This window comes from Mangifera indica, chromosome 11 (assembly GCF_011075055.1).
Source record: "Mangifera indica cultivar Alphonso chromosome 11, CATAS_Mindica_2.1, whole genome shotgun sequence".
In the NCBI taxonomy this organism is placed as follows: Eukaryota; Viridiplantae; Streptophyta; class Magnoliopsida; order Sapindales; family Anacardiaceae; genus Mangifera; species Mangifera indica.
Genome location: NC_058147.1, coordinates 13,552,848 through 13,573,624, shown reverse-complemented (window position 1 = coordinate 13,573,624; position 20,777 = coordinate 13,552,848). Strand labels below are relative to the sequence as shown.

The 20,777-nt window shown below is 31.1% G+C and overlaps 2 protein-coding genes across 2 annotated transcripts; both read left to right on the top strand.

Moving 5' to 3' along the window:
* Positions 1–5,191: 5,191 nt before the first annotated feature.
* Positions 5,192–5,871, top strand: LOC123228940 (molybdopterin synthase sulfur carrier subunit). The gene has a single exon (XM_044654450.1). The coding sequence runs from the start codon at positions 5,233–5,235 to the stop codon at positions 5,548–5,550; it is 318 nt and encodes a 105-aa protein (XP_044510385.1). The 5' UTR covers positions 5,192–5,232; the 3' UTR covers positions 5,551–5,871.
* Positions 5,872–12,310: 6,439 nt separating this feature from the next.
* Positions 12,311–20,777, top strand: LOC123229703 (adenylate kinase, chloroplastic). Its single transcript, XM_044655617.1, has 7 exons — positions 12,311–12,560; positions 13,273–13,371; positions 18,614–18,742; positions 18,817–18,951; positions 19,129–19,275; positions 19,456–19,530; positions 20,532–20,777. Exons 1-7 carry the CDS (start codon positions 12,366–12,368, stop codon positions 20,625–20,627), a joined length of 876 nt encoding a protein of 291 aa, XP_044511552.1. The 5' UTR covers positions 12,311–12,365; the 3' UTR covers positions 20,628–20,777.

Below are 20,777 nucleotides of genomic sequence, written 5' to 3'. Positions count from 1 at the left end.
TAACAATATTTAACTGGAAAAAGATAAAAAATGGATATTTAAGGATTTAAGTGAAAAAAAAACTAGACATTTAACTGAAAAATAAAAAAAAAGGTTGGCGTTTTTTTAATTTTTAAAGGTTAGCGTTAAACGCCAACCCTGTGCTGTGCATATAAGGGTTGGGGACACCAACCCTTATATGTATATAATATCCCTATATATTAATATATATTATTATATTATAATATAATAATATATTATTATAATAATATAATATATTATTTTATAATAATATTATATTAATATTAAAATATATTATATATATTATTATATTATATATATTATTATATTATAATATTATATTATTAATAATTATATATTATAATATTATATATTATATATATAATTGTTGTCAAGGTAGGCGGAATCGCCAACCCTTGGCGTTGACGATTCTACCAACCCATGATTTATATATATATATATATATAATTATTTAATTATATATATATAATTATATTATATATTAATATTATAATATATATTATATTATATATTATAATATAAAATATTATATATAATATTATAATATTATATTATAATATTAATATTATAATATATAATATTATTATATTTATATAATATATAATATATATTATAATAATATAAAAAAAAGAGGGTTGGCGTTGACCCTCTTTTTTTTTAATTAATTTTTTTTATTCTCAACGCCAATCCTCTTTTATTTAAATTAAATTTTTTTTAGAAGGTAATCCTTTTTATTTTTTTTAATTAAATTTTTTTTGTTTAAAAAATATGAACACCCACCCTTTTTAATTTTTTAAATTAAATTTTAATTTAATTCAAATTTAAATTAATTCAAATTTCATTTGATTCAAATTAATTCAATCTGGAAATTCTGGGAATTATTAACAGTTGGCGTACGCCAACCTTTCCCACACCAGTTGCTTTGCTTTATAAAGGGTGGGTCCACTCTACATTAATGCTACAAACCAATTTCTCTTATCGCCAACCCATTGCCTCAGACTCTCTTTACATATATTTTATAAAATATAAAATTATATTATAATATAATATAATATTATATATTACAATTATATATTATATAATATCTTATATTATATTATATTATATTATATATTATTATATATATTATATTATATATTATTATAATATATTAATATATATTTTATTATATATAATATATTATAATATATAATTATATATATTTTATTATATATAATATTATATATATAATATTTTATATTATAATATGTTATATATAATATAATATATAACATATTATATTATATATAATAATATATATTAATATTACCTCGTCAACCCTTGGTAATTATATATTATATATTATATATATAATATATAATATATAATATTATTAATATATATGATTATATATTATATAATATATTAATTAAAATATTATAATTATATATTATAATATTATATATATATAATATTATATTGTTGCCAGGGTTGGCAGAATTGCCAACCCATGATTTATATATATATATATATATTAATATTTAATTATTAATAATATAATATATATAATATTATATTAATATGCAAAAGATTGGCGTTACCCAGCAACTTTCATGCCAATTTTTTTTTTCACTTAAATGTCCAGTTTTTTTTTTAGTTAAATCCTTAAATACCATTTTTTATCTTTTTCCAGTTAAATACTGTTAAATGATCATCTTAGATGGTCATTTCTTCGATGGTCATTTTTTATCTTTGTAGATTGTTCTTTTTTTTTCCTTTTTTTTTTAATTCCTTACTTTGAAGAATTTGGTTTTTTCCTTCCTGTTTTTGTTTTTGAAGATGAGGGAGAAGAGAGAGTGATTTCTTTATCACTTTGGAAGAAGAGGAAGAAGAGAAAAAAATGTTGCAGAGAAGAAGAAAGAAAATTTGTGCATGAAAGATTGAAGAGGGATATTTTGGGGAAGGTGAGTACTGTTGTGGTATATTTGTGAAAACTTTAGGATAAGTGACAATTTTGTATACACGGAATAAAATAGTGCTAAAATTTTCAATTTTCCTATTTTGTTTGTCTCATAAACTAAGACGACCTACATGGATGACTACCGAATGATTATCCTTGAGTTGTTCATATGTGTTGCATGGTTGAGTCATGAAGAATTGGACGACTCATCTAAAGCCCATACACTAATCCATTTAAATCAAAGACACAACATGCTAGCTTAGGCATAATTGGTTGGCTAGAAAAAAGAGGTAGTTACTACATTGAATCACATGCTCTTTTGTACTCTATGATAGTCTATGGTATCAAATCAATCACATTTTTAAGTGACAGGTTAAAAGTAACTAGGATCACCTAACATTTATGTATTTCATTTATGTCTTTAAATATAGGTTTTTCAATTAGAATATCATACATTTCATCCCCATAATCGAAAGGTACCACAAGTTGAAGTGTTTTCTCTCTATCCATGAACCCAATCTTTAAATTTGATAACAACACAATATCAAACCCATCTAGAAAATCATTATCATCAACACCATGATTAATATTATTCTTTTCATATTGATCCCATTATAGTTCACCACCCTCTTCAACATTATTTTGTGGTTGTTGAATTTCTATATTAGTTAATAAGAAGATAATGTTTTCCCTCAACAATGAGTTCGACAGTCCACTAGGCATATTTGTTGGGTTAGACATATCAATTACAAAAAGAAGAACTATTAGGACATCTTTTGGGAAGGTAAATGATAAAAGCTTTGTCATCATCATCTTTGATGTCATAACATATCTCATTGATAACATTTATAGTTTTAGGGTTATATGAATAAGGATGTGTCTACAATCAATATGTACATTTACTTAATAACTAAATTGATTTTTATATGTCATATTTTTGTTAGATTATCATCGATTTCTATTTTCTATTATTGTAATTCATTGTGTTTTTTTTTCTATTGTAATTCATTTCTTTCTGTGTCTATTCAAGAGGATAACATCCAACATTTTAACTAATGTATTAATGAAGTTTCTATAAGATCCCCTACATATTACTCATTATACAATGTCAATTAAGCCACTTGATAAAATTTTGATAAGTCCCTCATACATTATACATAATAAATATCAAAAAGCCCTTCCACTTCGCACATATAATAAATAAATTTCATTGTGTGTCACACATATTGGGTTTCAATAATGCGTACTAATGAAATGAAATTCATACCGGTGAAAATGAAATTCATATCTATGAAAATGAAATCAACACACCAAAGAGCAAAAAAAAATATCTGGATTTAATGAATTTTGTTACTTGATTTTATATTTTAATTGTTGAAATTAAATGAGAGAACTGGTAGGTGTTTTTTGGTTTTAATTTTTTAAGTAGGATCTTGTTCAACAATGAAGAGAGAGAAATTTTTATATTTTATTTAGATGGCTCCCAATAAAGGTAAGTAGAGTCTATTTAGTATAAACCCCAATAATATTATAATATAAGAATAATTTTTATAAATAATTTTATATATAAATAAAGATTTACTATCAATTTTATTTTATTTTTAATTTTTAATAATATATATTATTTATATATAAAATTACAAAAACAATTATCCACCAAACACTGCAAAGAATGAACCCTGGAAAACAAACTATTTTATTTATTACCCAGCCAAAGTACCCAAATGTGTCACTTCGTTTTGTCTTCTTCCTCTTCCTCTTCTACAAAAACAACACTTCTCTGAACGCCAGAGATTCAGCGAACGAATCGCGACCTTCTCGTCTCTTTTCTCGGTAACTCTGTTCTTCGATAGATTTAATACTCGATTTTCTTCCCATATACCCGGTTTTATTTGTATATCTTTCTGGGTTTTTTTAATAATTTGGTTATGTATGTGAATGTATTTCCTAATTTATTGCTTATAATCATTCAATTTGTTTAGAGTATAATTGGATTTTTAATACTTTATGGGTATTATATATTGCTGATGTTTAGATAAAAGATTTTTTTTTTTCTGGTTTAAGGAGACCTGAAACGTCTAAGGTTTTGTTGTTGTTTGAATCACGGCCATAACTTTTGAAAGCAAATTTTATTGTTTGTTTTATAATTGGAAGTGCTTTTCGATGTTCAAAGTTGTATTTTCATTTATTTTGTGGACGTGGTTCATTGAGTAGAAGTGCTTTTAAGAAACTTAGAAAAACACTTACTTTAGTTTTTGTCAAAACATCTATTCATTGTTCTTTGTGTTTATATTTTGCCAGAAAGAATAAATGAAAACTTGCTTCTCCTGAAACTGGTTTTTGAAAACAGTTTTATCAGTTTTTGCAAGACAATACAGTCGAGAATTTTTACCTTTTCACTTATCGACTACATTTTAAGGGGCACTTCCCTAACACATCATAACTCCATTGAAACACATTCTATCTCTTTGTAGTTGACATTTCACCACTTAAAATTTTTTCCTCTTTCAAGCTATCTGTTGAACAAGATTTTCAGTTAATTTTTGAAAGTTTAATCATTTTGAGAAAAGGGAAATGAACATATTTTTCAGGTGAGGGATGATTATATTCCAGTCTTGAAAGGGTTCTTGAATAGAATGATGGATTCTGTCTTTTCAGAGTGTACTTAACCTGATAGTTGTGGTCTTCAAGTCGGTTCTAGAATGTTTTATACTCATATTAATGGTAGCTTTTTCAGTAGAACTCTGAAGCATATAGGTTTCACGAATTGTAACATGATGGAAGAGATATATTATTTGATTTAGATGTAAGTTTTTGAGACAGAGGTCTTTAATTGTGAGGGGATTGGCACAAGGTAATATAATGAATGGACTGCTGCAGGGGCAAGAAAAAATATGGATAGTTAATTGTATTATTGACATTATATCTTTTATCCATGGCATAAGGGGGCTCTGCCATTGTGAATATTGTGAAACATAAGTTGGGATTAATTGCAAGAATTAAGAATCAAACTTTGAAAAGCTTTGAATCCCGTCCACTTGTTAGTTGTGAATCTATGCTGGGTTGTTTTGATTATTTTCATTTACAAACGACCTGCATCCACTTCCACTAGTCACTTACAGAACACATTGATTCTTGGCTGTGTCTAATGTAAATCTGGGAAATTTTGTTTGTTGTTGATATTGATTTTTAGCACATTTTTTAATTGTCATTGTTGGACTATTGTTGCAGTGAGTTGTTCCATTTGATTTGACACCTTTCCTTTATCTACCATGGATTCTACCGAAGGAGAGGCTAAGATTGGGAGTACAGATAGCATACCTTTCGAGAACAACAAATCAGTTGTTCAGATAAAGGTATTGTTCTTTGCCACAGCTCGAGATATAACTGGTGTGAGTGATTTGTCTCTAGAAGTATCAAATGGTAGTACAACTCAAGATTGCTTGAACAAGCTTGTTGCAAAATTTCCGAATTTGGAAGAGATCCGTGGCTGCATGGTTCTTGCATTAAACGAGGAATACACACATGATTCAGTTATTGTTAAACACAAAGATGAATTGGCCCTCATTCCTCCGATAAGCGGCGGGTAAATATCTGCGTGCATATAGGATAAGACAAAAACTGGTGGCTTAAATTTGTATTATGTCCAGAAAAAATGATCCCAAGAGGAACGAGGTAAATAATACATTTTCACTTGTTTATGAGGTTTATTATCGTACATGGCACATTTATCAGTTTTCTTGCCAATTGCCCTTTAATTTGATATTTGGTATGCAAAACAATTTGTTATAGCATACCATATGTTATGTAAAGCTGGAACCAGACAAGGTTAGTGGTGTAAACTTGCTTATATAATTTTCAGTAAAAGTATGTGCACAAATAATGTACATAAAAAAATAATTATGTGGAAAGTCGTATGAGGGAGATCTTTCATATCTTTTGAATTCCACCCTATGATATAGGTCAAAAAGCCAAAATAAATTATTTTAGCCCTTATAAAAAGAACACGGATTCAAAATCCTTTTATTAATAATTCAAGAATCCTATGTAACCTCAACAACAATATCTAAAATAGAAATTAAATTGAAAAAATGCAATGGTTTTCAAACCAGTCTCAAGCGAAGAGTAGTAACCAATAAAGGTGGATTTGATTTAGGTTAAATCTAAATAAGATTTAGTTTTAGATCATTTTAAATTAGAAAAGTCAGTTTGATGCATACCCGATTTCATCACCATTCTCAAGTTCCAAGCCTTCTTTAAGCCTCCATGTTACCCTTAAAACCAAGAAGGATGAAAATCCAACAACTCACAAGCCAAAAAAAGCATTGCTTCCTTTTTTTGGTCTAATCTCACTTTTGGACATAACCTCATAGCATGCACTCAAGGTCCAAGTGAATAGTTTGCACTCATTAGCCCAAAGAAGTAACAAATAAAGTCCATCTTGAGCCCAAAATGTCCAAAGATCTTTAAGAAGCCCATTTGACCCAAACTTTTATATTTAATTGTTTTAGAACTAGATGGAAACTTGGCTGCAAAAAATAAGAGACATATTTCCTAGATTTAGGAAAAAAGATAACTACTTTTGTTTCCTAGTTAATTGATGAGATATGGGTTTAGTTTATGATGGATGGTTTAGCATACATTGAGGAGTTTGGTTGATTTTTAATTAATTTTGTTGACAAAATTGTATCATTATCGTTCATGTTTTTTATATAAAATGATGGATCTTCATTTGTATTTGGTTGGTTGGCATTTTGAATGAAACTTCAGATAAAACATTAAAGTTTTTTATCCCTCATTTCCTTTATCCAATTATCTTGGTGGAAGATTAGTGGTGGAAGACCCCAAGGTTGGTGGAATCATTCTTGTATGCCTTGGTTTCATTTATACATCTTTAAAATCTAAAGTTGAACACATTTGTGTATGTTTGAAATGTATGCACCAGAGAGTTACATAGAAATTATCAAATTTGCAACTAACTTTTATCTTCATTTTGATTGTTTTATCTTGTTCCCTTTTTGTGCTACCATAGATCAAAAGATAGTTCATTATGTTGTGAATGTATTGATATAAGTTTGGTTTGGACTGGAATTCGTCTTGATTGTCAAATTGAATTATTTGAAAAACTGCCCCTTTCAAATAAACAGTAAAAACAGATTTTTGCATTTTGGATGTTGTTGCATGTTTTGGATAAGAATGCACCACAGTTCAAGATTAACAAGTTGAATTCTAAATTTGGCTTGAAAATAATTTAATTTTGAATTTAATTCAAATAAATTTTAACTCAAATTCGATTAAGCTTGAACTTAGTTTGCCCAAAAATATATGCCCATTCTTTAGGTTTGAATTTAACTTGTTAAATTTGAGTTTAAATAGTTAGGATTGAGTCCAACCCTAATAATTATCAAGGGACATATCACAAGAGTCACACTAACCAAAATTTGTTATTTTAAATTTACAAGACACTTCCAAAGTCTTACCAATACTTAAATAAACAAAACCTAAAACATAACTCAATTATCTTAAATCATAAAGCAAACTATCAATATAAAAAGAAAACATAAATTTTCATTTTAAATTTACAAAACACTTCAATACTCATACTAACACCTAAATTAATATGCCTAAAACATAATACAATTAATTTTGTTTTTTAATATAGAATATTGTTCAGATGCGTGATAATGTTATATTATCTATTTTTAAAAGTGTATGGATTCGTTTTTGTGATTATTACATCAATAACAACATGATGTTACGATGAAGGTCCATTAGAATTGGATGATAGTTCTGGATTGTTTTGTTGCAACATCCTTCATGAGTACACCATGTGAATAAAAGATCAATATAACTACTAGTTTCCTCCACTCTTCCCATGACTAGTGGACACGGACTATCCCCCTGACTTGTATTTGCAACCCTAAGGTGTGGTCGATGAGTTTAGAATTCAATAATAAATTACTTTACAAAAACTACTAAATCAAGGTCTAATATATATATTTTGTCAATATGTACAGGTTTTTATCCTGATAAATTTCAATAATGCACAGTAGGTTGCGAGTGTCCTAGATTTGAAGGAGTGGAAGATCAAAGTTTACAACTCGTTACAAAGTTTTACTGTTAATCCAAAGATATTTAGTAGAAAGATATTGGGGTATATGTTGATGATACCATATTTGCTTGTTGCGACATCATTTTGGTCTTATATGAGTCGTAATCTATGGGACAATCCATTTGCATTACATAGAGTGGTGGAAATACTGCAGCAGACACCCCTATCAGGTGATTGTGGTGTGTTCATGTTACGTTACATTAAGTGTTTAACACTTGGCCGACTATTATCTTTTAAGGCTGAGGACTTGTTACGCCTACATACGCGTTTAGCTACACAATTATTTTTTCAAGATATTGATTGACTTTTATATTATGAGCATTTGTATATGTATATATATTTATTCAGTCATATGTTTTATATTGCATCTATGCCCTGGGAAATATGCTCTTGCCCACCGGTTGAAATCCATCTCACATAGGTACTTTGCTATATTAGGGTATATACGGGATAATGAGTTCATTATCTCTCAAAATTTATACTCTGTGTACCCCTTAGTTGTTTTCCAATACATCCATGTAACTTTTGCATTCTTCTTGTACTTAGATTGCATGTTACAGTGAAGGTGATGACAAAAACAACTATGGTGCACACTTGGGAATATTTCAACCATTGTAGAGAATATACTAACATATGAAATCATTGTTAAATGAGGTACTTCACCCAAACAATCCTTCAACTTTGTTAAGAACTAACACCATGTGTTATGATCTTCTTTAAGACCAATGCTAAAAGCCAATGGGTATATATGATTATTACCATCCAATGCAATAACGATAAATAATTAACCTAGATATCTACCTTTTAAGAAGACAGCTTCCATACAAATGACTGGTTGAATATGTTGTTGGAATGCACATATATTACAACCCAATGTCATGTAAAAGTATTTAAATCATTCATGTTCATCCATTAGTGTATGTGTCACGGCTCTTGGATTACAATGTACTAAATTGTAACAATACTTTGGTAGCAATATAAACGATTCTTCTAGTATACCCCTCAATGATTGAAGTATCTAATTTCTTGTCTGTCATGCTTTTGCATATGATATATCAATTTTATATCAATTAGCAATGTCCACAATGATCTTCTTTAGTTAATAAACACGATCAACCAATATAAATCTGGTCTTCAAAATTTGCCCTAAAGCTCAGGCCCCTGCTTGCCTATAATAAAGTAATATTTGATCTTCAGAACATGTGTGTTGGCTATCCATATGATGTAGTTCGAAACTATTATTTTCTCCTACCCTTATTGCTCGTGCACGTTATTTACATTATTTATTACAACATTTAACCTCCTATCTGAGTGTGTCTGACTTGTACACTCTAAGCTGATATTTCTTCTCAAGGGCATCTCAAGTTATCGTATCAATGATATACTTTTCACATTAAAATAATATACCAATTTTTGGAGAATCACCATCTCTTTGCACTTCTCGACTTCTAGATGTAGATGGTTGGTCAGGAAAATGTGGTAACTAATGAAATACATCAATACGAATATTCCCACCATCAAGATTTGTTTTTGGGAAACTGCTTGTAACTCTAATATCTTCATTAATGTGTGTCTTCTCTTCAAACTCTGGTTTCTTGATAGGAATATCATGTATAACCTTTCCTTCAAATTCACTCCAGTATGGAAAATTTTCTTCGTTGTCACGAACAAATTCTTCTACACTATATAATACATCAACATGAACATCATTTAAGCATTTAAAGTCTTCCTTAGAAAATTCTTATTTTAGATTGATCTCGATATTTTGAATCCCTCCTAAACTAATCTCCCGATCTTCTGGATAATTACTTAACTCACCACCTTATAAACCTTCATCTGCTTATTGAATCTTATAACTATCATCATTAACTATAATTGTTATAAAAATTGGAACACATTCTTTAAAGAGATTAGATAGACTATTAAAAACCTCAACATCTTCATCATTCGAAATTTCAACAGGGATGTCGTCATCAAGATGCCTTGGTTTTCATGTTTATCTAAATGTTAAATATCTTTCAATCTATGTTATACTTTTCGCTCACCATTTAGATTAATCCCTCGAATATTGTGTGCTCGAGAATTTTAATCAATTTTTTGTTACCTCCAATACATTTTATTACATTGTCAACCATTTCATTTTGATTTATCCTACAACGAAATATATAATCAATATAAATAACATGATCAAAAATACTAATTATATATTTGTGTTACATTATTTTATTATTATGTTTGAATTTTATAATTTTATTTCTATTACATAATTACACCTATTCCATAATTTTATTACACATTGTGACTATTAATATACTTTGATTAATGTGATATTAATTTTTGAAACTATCACTTTGCCCCTATATTGTAAAATATATTTTATCTTCAAATATTATCTAATATCTCTAATGCCATTCATTATAAATTATCATTTTACTCTCAAATATTATCTAATACCTCTAACACCATTTATTATAAAATATCATTTCACCCCTTACTACTATAATAATTACAAAATACCCTGTATAATTTTTATCAATTTAATTTTTACACGCAACTCTAATTTATTATATAAAACACCATATATAATTACATTATCAATAAAATAATAACGATTAAAATTATAGTACGTATAAATATCTCGATATCACAAACTTCTTTCTTCTTGATCAAAATCTTGATCACGAACTTCTTTTTTCTTCCCAGAAGATAATGAATAAAATTGTATATGTTAATAGATAAATGAAGAGATATGATTTATATAGAATAAATGAAGGGTAGTTTTGATATTTTTTTGAATATTTAGGGTATTTTCATTTAAATCCTTTAAAATATAGGTATTTTTGTTTAAACCCCAAAAATAGGGGTAAATTTCTTATTAGCCATGAAAAATGGGTAAATTAATTAATTTCGCTATATTTAGCCATGGAAAATACTAATAATTAGATTAGGATTAAAAAAAAAAAAAAAACACACACACACACACACATACATGTACTACTCTTTAGTTGAACTTATGCAAATTATCCTAAAAAATGATGCGAGCTATCTACAACAACTGACCGCATCATGTTCACATAGGTTAACTCAGAATGTGGATAAAAAACTCTTTATTAGAAATAGGAGAAAAAACATAATTTGATAGTCACAATTATTTCTTCTCAATCTTTCAAACATGCCTTTTTTCATTCTCTATCATTACATTGTAAGGATCACTTTTTATCAAATTGAGAACACATGATCATCTTTTATAACAATGGAATTTGTTCAGATTCATTATATTGAGGTTCTAATATTCATTTATATAATTACACATGTAACCTTCCATTTGGTCCTATAAAATAAGGATTATACATTGACTTAAGGACAACAATTTTTATGTTTACACTATAACTGGTAAATTGTAATCAGAAATTCTAATAACATAACAATGAATGTAAGCTTTTTAATAATAAGTTGAATCACCTCAAAAATATCATTCTATTGACTATAATTTACCTATTTATTAATCATGCATCGAATTGCACCCACAATTTAGTGTATTTTTTATTGGTTTAATTTTTAATATATATATATATATATATATATATATACACGCACACACTTACACATATACATACATAGAGAGAGAACAATACTATATGTACATAATTTGGATATATAAATGATGTATCATCATGTGAGTAGATGTTAATTTATCTACAATTTAAAATTCTTTAATTATACAATATTATATTATCTGTGTATTTAAATTATATATAACAAAATTATAAGTTCAAACCACAAACCATAAATTAAACTAAAATTTTTAGATTGATTGATATAAAATTGAGAACAATTTGGTTTGATATATTCTGAATTTATTTACAATAGTTTGTTAGAAGATTTTTCCAAACGAATCAAATGTGTATACCTTCATTCTAGAAAAGCTTTAAATTGAAAGTCAGTCATGTTTATTTCATTTTAAACTAAAATATAAATTACTTTTTGATTTAAATGACATCAATATGTTTTATATTTAAATTATTTTATTAATTGAAAATTAAAAGTCAGAGATAATTCAATAATAAAATAATATTTTGACAACTCAAAGTCAAATCTAAGGGATGATTATGTAGTAACGACTTTATTATAAATTTTTAAAGACCAAAACAAAAGGGCCCAAATGAACACAAATCAAAACTATAGGAGGGAAGTGGAATATTTTTAAAGTCATATTATCCGGAAAAAATATAAATGCCGCATACGTGAAGATAAGAAACCGTCGGGGAGAGAGGCGGAGGCAGTGGCAGTGAAATGGCTTCAACCTGCTGCGTAAATTCGCCTATGAATGTGAAAGCTAATTCTCTTTCTCCTTCCTCTTCAAATAAACCTAAGCACATTTCCCCCACCCATTTGAGCTTTGCTTCTAACACAGCGTCTTTCTCTCTCAATTCACATGAATACCTTAGTTTCCGGACGACCTATTTACCCAAGGCCACAAATTTCCAGGTGGGAACTTTTGAATTTCCTTTTTTGCATTATTTTTGGGGTTGTTGTGTGATTTATTTTGAGAATATTCCTTTTTTTTTTTTAATGTGGCTTCAAAGTGACTCTGAAGTTTTCGATTGGTTTTATAGCGTTTTCTGTAATTTAATTAGACGCGGTGGTGTTCTTTTACTGGTATTTATTTATTTTTGTATTTAGGTAGGTTCATTTGGACTCTCAAGTTTTAATCAATCTATGGTGGGTTTTTCGTTTGCTTAATTAGGGAGACTTTTTTTTTTTTTCCTGTGGGTTTAAAATGGCTTCTCAAGTTTTGAATCATTTCTGGGGGCTTTTATGTAGGTTATTGGGAGAAAGTGCTTTTTTTTTAGTTGGTTCACAGCTCCAAGTTTCAATCACTTTATAGGGGGTTTTTATGTAGTTCAATTAGATAAAGTTTTGTTTTTCTTTATGGGTCCAATGTGGCTTCTTAACTTTTGAATCATTTGATGTAGTTTTTTGTGTAGCTTATTGGGAGAAAGTGCTGTTTTTTATGTTTTTTCACTGTGACTTGAAGTTTCAATCACTTTTAGGGGGTTTTTCTGTGGTTTAATTAGATGAATTTTTTTTTTTTGGGTAAATGGGTTCAATGTGGTTTCTGAAGTTTTGAATCATTTTATGGGAATTTTGTGCCGTTTAATTAGATTAAATTGTTATAATTGGTGTGAGCTATTAACAGGTCATGGCATCATCAGCAAAGGCAGAGCCTTTAAAGATAATGATATCAGGCGCTCCTGCTTCTGGTAAAGGTACTCAATGTGAGCTCATCACTAAGAAAGTAAGCTGCTCTTTTCTTTTCATTCTGCCATTTTGGGACCTGGGTTCCTGAGTTTATAGGCCATTATTTCATGTTTATTTTTATTGGAGTTTTCAGATTTCTTGTGATTTCATGCAGAAATTGTGTTTAATATGATATAATTGAGTGATTTTATGTTATTCTTTTTAATAGATATGTAGAATACTTGGGCAGTGTAAGATTATTCTTTGGTATGGTAGTGTGTTTGGGTCGATGTTTTAAGGATTAGTTGTTCTTTTTTATAAAGCCTTTTTATATTCTTTCCTTAGTAGTTTCAAATCGGCTGCAAGTTTTCAAATTGCCATTTTTTCACAATCACTTTTGTGGGAAATCATGGATCTGAATAATCTCAAGATAGCAGGATATAACTACTATAGGAAAATGAGCTGTAGATAGATGTTTAGTTACAAAAATAGAGATATGTAAACCCTTAAGTTTAGTGATTTAGTAATTTAGTTTTCTTTTTAGAATTGTATACTGGATTAATATAGGTTGTACACTAATTATATAAATGGTGTAATTTACCATGAATAATATCATCAAGAAGTAATTCTTCTCTTAAATTACATGGTATCAAAGCCCTTACCATGACTCATAACTTCAAACATGGAAGGTCTTGAGAAGGCAACATCAGAAGCCATCTATTCAACATCCCAGCCCATTCCTTTTTGCATTTCATCACACAAACCACATTCAATTGATGACAACAAGATCAGAATTATCCAAATGAAACCAAATTGATTGGAACAATCTCCACTTTTCAACAACTAAACCATCATGTCTACATGCCTTCAAAGCAACAACTATTTCATAATGATGCTAAGTGCCTTCTTTTTAACTGCCACAGCAGGTTCTCCGATCGGACGTTGATTTTTCTTAGTTCAATGACCCCAAATTTGGGTAACACACTTCATTTGTGGCAATTTTCCAAAAAGAAGATCCAACTTACCTTCTTTTAGTAACGTGGTCAAATTAGTCACATAATCCTCCAATATTGGCATCTTATTGCCACTGCTTCCCTTTCCAACACTAGCCCCAAAAAGTGCTCTTAACAATTGTTCGAATAACCTTCTTCAGGAACTTAGCTTCAGCAACAGGCCCATTCTCAAGGCTGCTAGCATCAAATAATGAATCTTGTTGTTCAGAGACTGATTGCGAACCATTACCATGTTGTAACAATAAATCATTAATAAACTTGAATGCATCATCCTATGACAAAAATGATACGAAGTACTTTGGCCCCCCAACAAAAAATTTTTATTGCCTTAGGATAGATCCCGATTGTCTTTACTTGTCTTAGAATTGTAATTTTGTTGATTGGAATAATTTTTATTGTATCAAATCCAAATATGTTGGGATGAAAGCAAATAAAATGGACAAACAGATGCAGTTGCCTCTGAAGAAAGATGTGACAAGGTTTTGTGTTGATATGAACTTTGTAGCCTTATGATGACACTAAGTTGCCCATTTGAGTTGCATGCAAACACAATAAGAATTGTAGAAAATGAGAAGCTCAATATATGAGAAAACCCAACCTTTTTATTAACTCACAAAAAGGATTACAATAGCTTGTTGCAGGTAAGTGTTTACAATGAATTTCCATTGATTTTCCCTAATTTACACGACTTTAATTTATTGGCAACACATGTTAGGAACATCCCTGTTTGTTGTCTATAGCTCACAAGTGTAAGAGTCAATTAAATAATATAGAAAAATGTTGGTCTCATAAGGATTGATTGTCAAGTACGAGTTTGATTTGTAATTAAGATTAGCTAAAGAGATAAAATATTAATAAAGGAAAAATGATATAGTTGGTGTCTTGCAGGAATGTTGAAGTGGATGCCCCTGAGTTGATTGGAGCCCTAAATGCAACGCTTGCATTTGGATGGGAGTTTTGTCGGTTCTGGGGCACATAATGGGTGCCATTTGGGTTTTGGTTTGGGTCAAGCACAGGAGTTTGGGTCTGGTTGGCTTGGCGGTTTTGACTTGGATTGAAGTTGAGGGTTGGGCTGGAAGCTGTCTGGCTTTAGGCTCGGCTAGGTTGTTGATTGACTGGGTTGGAGATTAAAATTTGGTTTGTATCACGGATTGGGTTGGGCATGTATTTCAGGTTGGGCTTGTTGGGTCGGGCTCCATATTTTCCATCGATAATTTCGTTCTTCTCCTACACCTCTATTGTGTGTTGCATTGCCTCCTCTAAATCCCTTGGGTGATAAAGTTTTGTTTCCGTACGAACGTCTTCCATCAATCCATTCATAAATAAATCCATTAATGTTTCCTCCTTCATGTCGTCTACTACTGAAGACAACAGCTCGAACCGACCTTGGTATTCCAAAACGGAGTGGGTTTGCCAAAGAGCTAAGAGTTCTTTCCCGGGGGTGCACTCCTGTCGCGATCGAAACCTCTTCAATGCGACATTTCTAAACTTCGACCAACTTTTGAATGCTCATCGTTTCTCTCTCCATTTCAACTATCTGTGCGCGATTCCTTCCATACATACCCCTACTGTAGTAAGACTCTCCCTCTCGTTCAGATTGTTGATATCAAAATATCGTTCACATTTAAAAATCCATTCAAGTGCATCCTCGCCATTGAATACCAATAAGTCCAAATGTCGATATGGGATGTCTCTCTGTCCACCTAACACTTTTCCTTCTCACCTCCCTTTTGAGATGGTTTCATCAATACCCAACACTCCCTCTAGGGGGTGGGGGAGCGGTTGCTTCCGATGGTGGAGGAGAGTACGGTGGGGACTCCTGTTGGTCCATTAGAGCCTTTCCCTTGTCTTTGCTCCCTTTCCCGACGATGGCATCTCGTAGCTCCCAAAGGTAGCCATGGAGGGACTCCACATTGGTTTCTAGGTTCCCCATTCTGCTATTCGTCTCCCTATTCAACTCTATCATCTGTTGATTCATCTCTTCCATCTTACATCTCATTTCAGCCATCTCTTTTTCGATTCCTTCTACCCTTGATTCCATTCTCGTCATGCTTTGATACCACTATGTTACAAACCTGTGGCTAGACTCCAGGGCTCCCTAGTTCACCTGTGAATCTGCAAGTTGGTAGAAGTTGGAACAAGACTTGAAGGGCTCAGGAATGTCTACTGTTTATATTTATTGTAAACTGAATGTAATAGCAATGTAACAGTAATACTGATTAAATCAACGCCACTGTAATATTGGAACTGAGTGTACTACAGTAATCGCATAATTCAAGTTGCAAAGGTTGTTTACAATAGTTCCCACAACTCAAAAGGATAACACAAAACAAATGAAAATGAAGCACTACTTAAAAGGATAACACAGAAAATGGAAATGAACACCAGAAACACTTTCACTAGCTTTCGAGAGGTTGGGTCTCTTCTTCTCTTCTTTCTTCTATTTTTTCCTCCTCTTTCTTCACTCTTCCTCTCTCCATTTTATTCATCTCCTCATCATCCTTTGCTTTCTCTGCACCGCCAACTCAACATATAAGACTTCAGTGGTCTAGGTTTCTGATGGCTTGAACTCTGACTCCTCCTGGTTGTCTGTTGCTTGTCCCCCTAATAGCTTTTTGCTCTTAGTCAACTCTTCTACTTGGCTATTTTCTTCACCCGACAGCCTAGCTTTCCTTCCCTTCTTTCTCACATAGACTCTTTCCCTAACAGTGTGTAGTTAAAAAAAAGAGATGTGTAAATCCTTCTTTTAGAAATTTAGTAATTTAGTTTAGAATTGTATACCAAATTGATATAAGTTGTATACCAATTATATTAATGTTGTAATTCACCGTGAATAATATCATCAAGAAGTATTTCTTCTCTCTTTGAGCTGTCATAACCCTTCTTCAACCTCCAGTTTCTGAAATTAATGATTCCCTCGAGTATTTCAATGCCCAGAATAAAACTCTGAGAAAGTTAGGTATTTTTCTTGCTTCAGATGTTGTTGTCTGCTCAAATCTTGTGCTCTTTAGCCTCATCTTGCGGCTCACTGCACATTTGGGTGATCAGGGTCCCTAATTAGAAAAATAGAGGGATAAATTATAACTTAAGAAGAACTTTCACACATGTAGCCCTATTACTTTCCTTAGGTTTGTTTCTGCCTCCCAATTATTGTGCTGATCAGTTTCAAGAGGTAAAGGCTTAAGAATGTAAATACAGGAGTATCAAAGCTTTAGGCAGCTGGACATGGCAGATCCATCTGTACTCTTCTCCCAGTAGCTTTCACTGAGTTAGGATGTTTGAAATTTATTTGTCACATATGTGATGAATGGATCGATTTGAATTATTGAATATATGGTGTGTACAAGAGAAGTGAGAGGATCCCCAGAGGAAAGCATCAAAAAGCTCAAGTTAAAGAAGTTTCAGTCATGTAAAATCGCTTGCCACTTGATTTTGTCCGTCTGGTTATCTTTCATTAGTGGCTTTGCTGTAATTATCCTATGACACATTGAAAAATATGTGATGCTAAGGGTGAAATGTACACTATCAAAGTCTTACATTTTTGCCTCTAGCTTCTTACAGCTCACTATCTCTGCACAAACAGACAGCATGCTTGAATGTGCTGACATACTACACAGTGTGCACAGGGGTGTCTCTGTGTGTGTGTGTGTGTGTGTGGATAAGTGGCAGTTTGCACCCTGCTAGTTGAACTTGCATGTGATCGAGATACCTGACTAGCATAAATGATTGCTTTAGAAGATGATATTTGTATAATAATCTCACCTTTTAATTGCTTTCCCTATATGATACTATTTTTCTTCTGTTTTTAATTCTCATTTTGTGGTACAAATGTGCTCTTTATAGTAAAAATATTTATTATATCTTAAAAAATATTCTTCAGGTTCTTGCTCAGTGAAATGTGCTCAAATCATTGGGTACTGTATGTGTGTTACTAAGAATAGAACGCCAATTGGTTTGCTGAGGGTGTTTGCTTTGAGAGGTGTGGGCTATAAAGTGAAACCTTGAACAGGTTGGAGGATGGGGATTGTGAGGAGAATGAATGTGTTGACATAGGATTTTTGCTTTTGTTCTCTGTATATGTGTGTGTTGCCTTTACAGGGCATTGATATTCCACTAGTTTATTTTCAGTTACACACATATATAATTATTTGGATGCAATGATATTTTATCTATCAAAGATGCTGTTTCCTGTTCATTTAATTGTCCATCATTGTTGCATGAATTCGTTATTTTCTAAATGCTTCCAAGGAAAAGCAGATTGAATCAAAGTCATCCTCATATATGCAGTATGGCTTGGTGCATGTTGCTGCTGGAGATTTATTGAGGGCTGAGATTGCTTCAGGAAGTGAGAATGGGAAGCGAGCAAAAGAATACATGGAGAAAGGACAATTGGTACCTGACGAAATAGTTGTCATGGTAGGGATGTTGTATTTTTTTTTAAACTCAAACTCCACACTCGTTTTTTTGATTACTTGATTTTGATCCTGTAGATGGTAAAGGACCGCTTGTCGCAGCCAGATTCTCTAGAAAAAGGTTGGCTTTTGGATGGATATCCTAGGAGCTTATCTCAGGCTACTGCTCTTAAGAGTTTTGGTTTCCAGCCTGATCTTTTCATTCTCTTAGAAGTAATGACTTTGTCTTCCTGCTTTTGGTATATTCATCATTTTGTTAGGGAGAGAAGGCATGAACTCCCTGTTGATTCTGTATATTATCTATATCTTGTTTAGCATTTGATAACGCACGTGAAATTTTAGGATGAGCTTTCCACAACTATACTTAGGATCTATCAACCTTTCTTGCAGGTTTCAGAAGATATTCTTGTTGAGAGAGTTGTTGGTCGCAGATTAGATCCTGTAACAGGAAAGATATACCACTTGAAGTACTCTCCCCCAGAAACTGAAGAAATAGCTGCAAGGCTTACCCAACGCTTTGATGATACAGAAGAAAAGGCATGACCAGATTCTTCCTTCTAGTTTAAAAATTTTAACTTAATAAATTTTATTTTTTGGGTTCCTGTAGGTTTTTTTTTCAAATAATGATTTGACCTCTTGTATGATTGTGTTCTAGCAATTAATCAGAGTTTATCATGGGACAGCTATAATATTATTTTCCTTTTTGGCTCCATATAGGTAAAGTTACGTTTGCGTACTCATCATCAGAATGTGGAGGCAGTACTGTCAATGTACGAAGATATAACAATTAAGGCATGTGATATGATCCCTCTCAACATATTTACACACCTGTTTATGTCTTATTTTTGAAATGCTACTAGTACTAGGGTTTGGCAGAAGTCGTGATCTTAAGCAAAAGATTTTGATGAATGAGTTCAGTAGTGATAGCCAAAAAAATAATGCATGAAAAGAATTGCACTTATCAATTAGATGTATATATGTTTAAATGACATCCAAAATCAGTATTTGCCCGTTGTATATTTTGTCCAACTTGGTTCATTGGTTTATCAGCCACTGTATCCTTTCTTTTAGATGTTTTCATTCTTTCTTTCTAGGAAAGGATCTTATTGGGAACAGAATCTGTCAGAAAGGACCTTGATTGAGTAATGTTTTAGTAGTGAAAAGCTTGAGAGGCTCTACCGCTAATCCTTTCTCTCTATTGTCGATAGCACATGTAGGTTAGAATTCCAAGGTGCTTGACGGATTCTTCTTGTTGGAAGTAGACACAATGATTGTTGTTGGTTTTATTCAATTTATCTTCAAAGAATTTTCATAGAGTTAGTGATGTGAAAGATATTTTAAGGTCATTTTCTTTATCATATATATACTTTTTTTCTTGCTCCCTTGTAAAAATTATCTATCTTCAAATTATAGTGTTCTTTTCTTTTAATTTTGAAGCATGACTCTTGTAGACATCATTTCCATGCTTTTCCTTTTTTGTCTGCAACCCAAAATATATTGATTTACATTTTTCTGTAAGTCATATTATAATGATATTCTTGTATGCATGACGGGTTGAACGATAATTGACTTGTAATATAGATTAACCCTAAAACTGCTTAATGGTTAATGTAATAATGTTGAAGCTGATTCTGTTCAGCAGTGACCCTTTTATTGTGTCAATTTCTTATACTGGGGAACAATATTAGCTTTCTGCATGAAGTATTTAGAATAAAGAAAAAAGGAGAAAAATCTTTGGAGGGATGACTAGACTGTTTTGTGATTTGTGACATTCAAGATCCATTTGGTTTCAGGTTAATGGAAACGTGGCAAAGGAGGATGTTTTTACTCAAATTGACAATGCCCTGACCAAACTAGTTGAGCAAAAGAAAACACCTCTGGCTGCATAGATGAAGGTATCTCCGGCAACTCTCTCAATTATCATACACTTGTATTATACATAATAAATACTTGAAAAGTAATTGCAATTGTTGGAAACTAGCACTACATGCGCGAATAATAAATATTCTCAAAGCGATGATTAAGATTGTTTTTTTCAA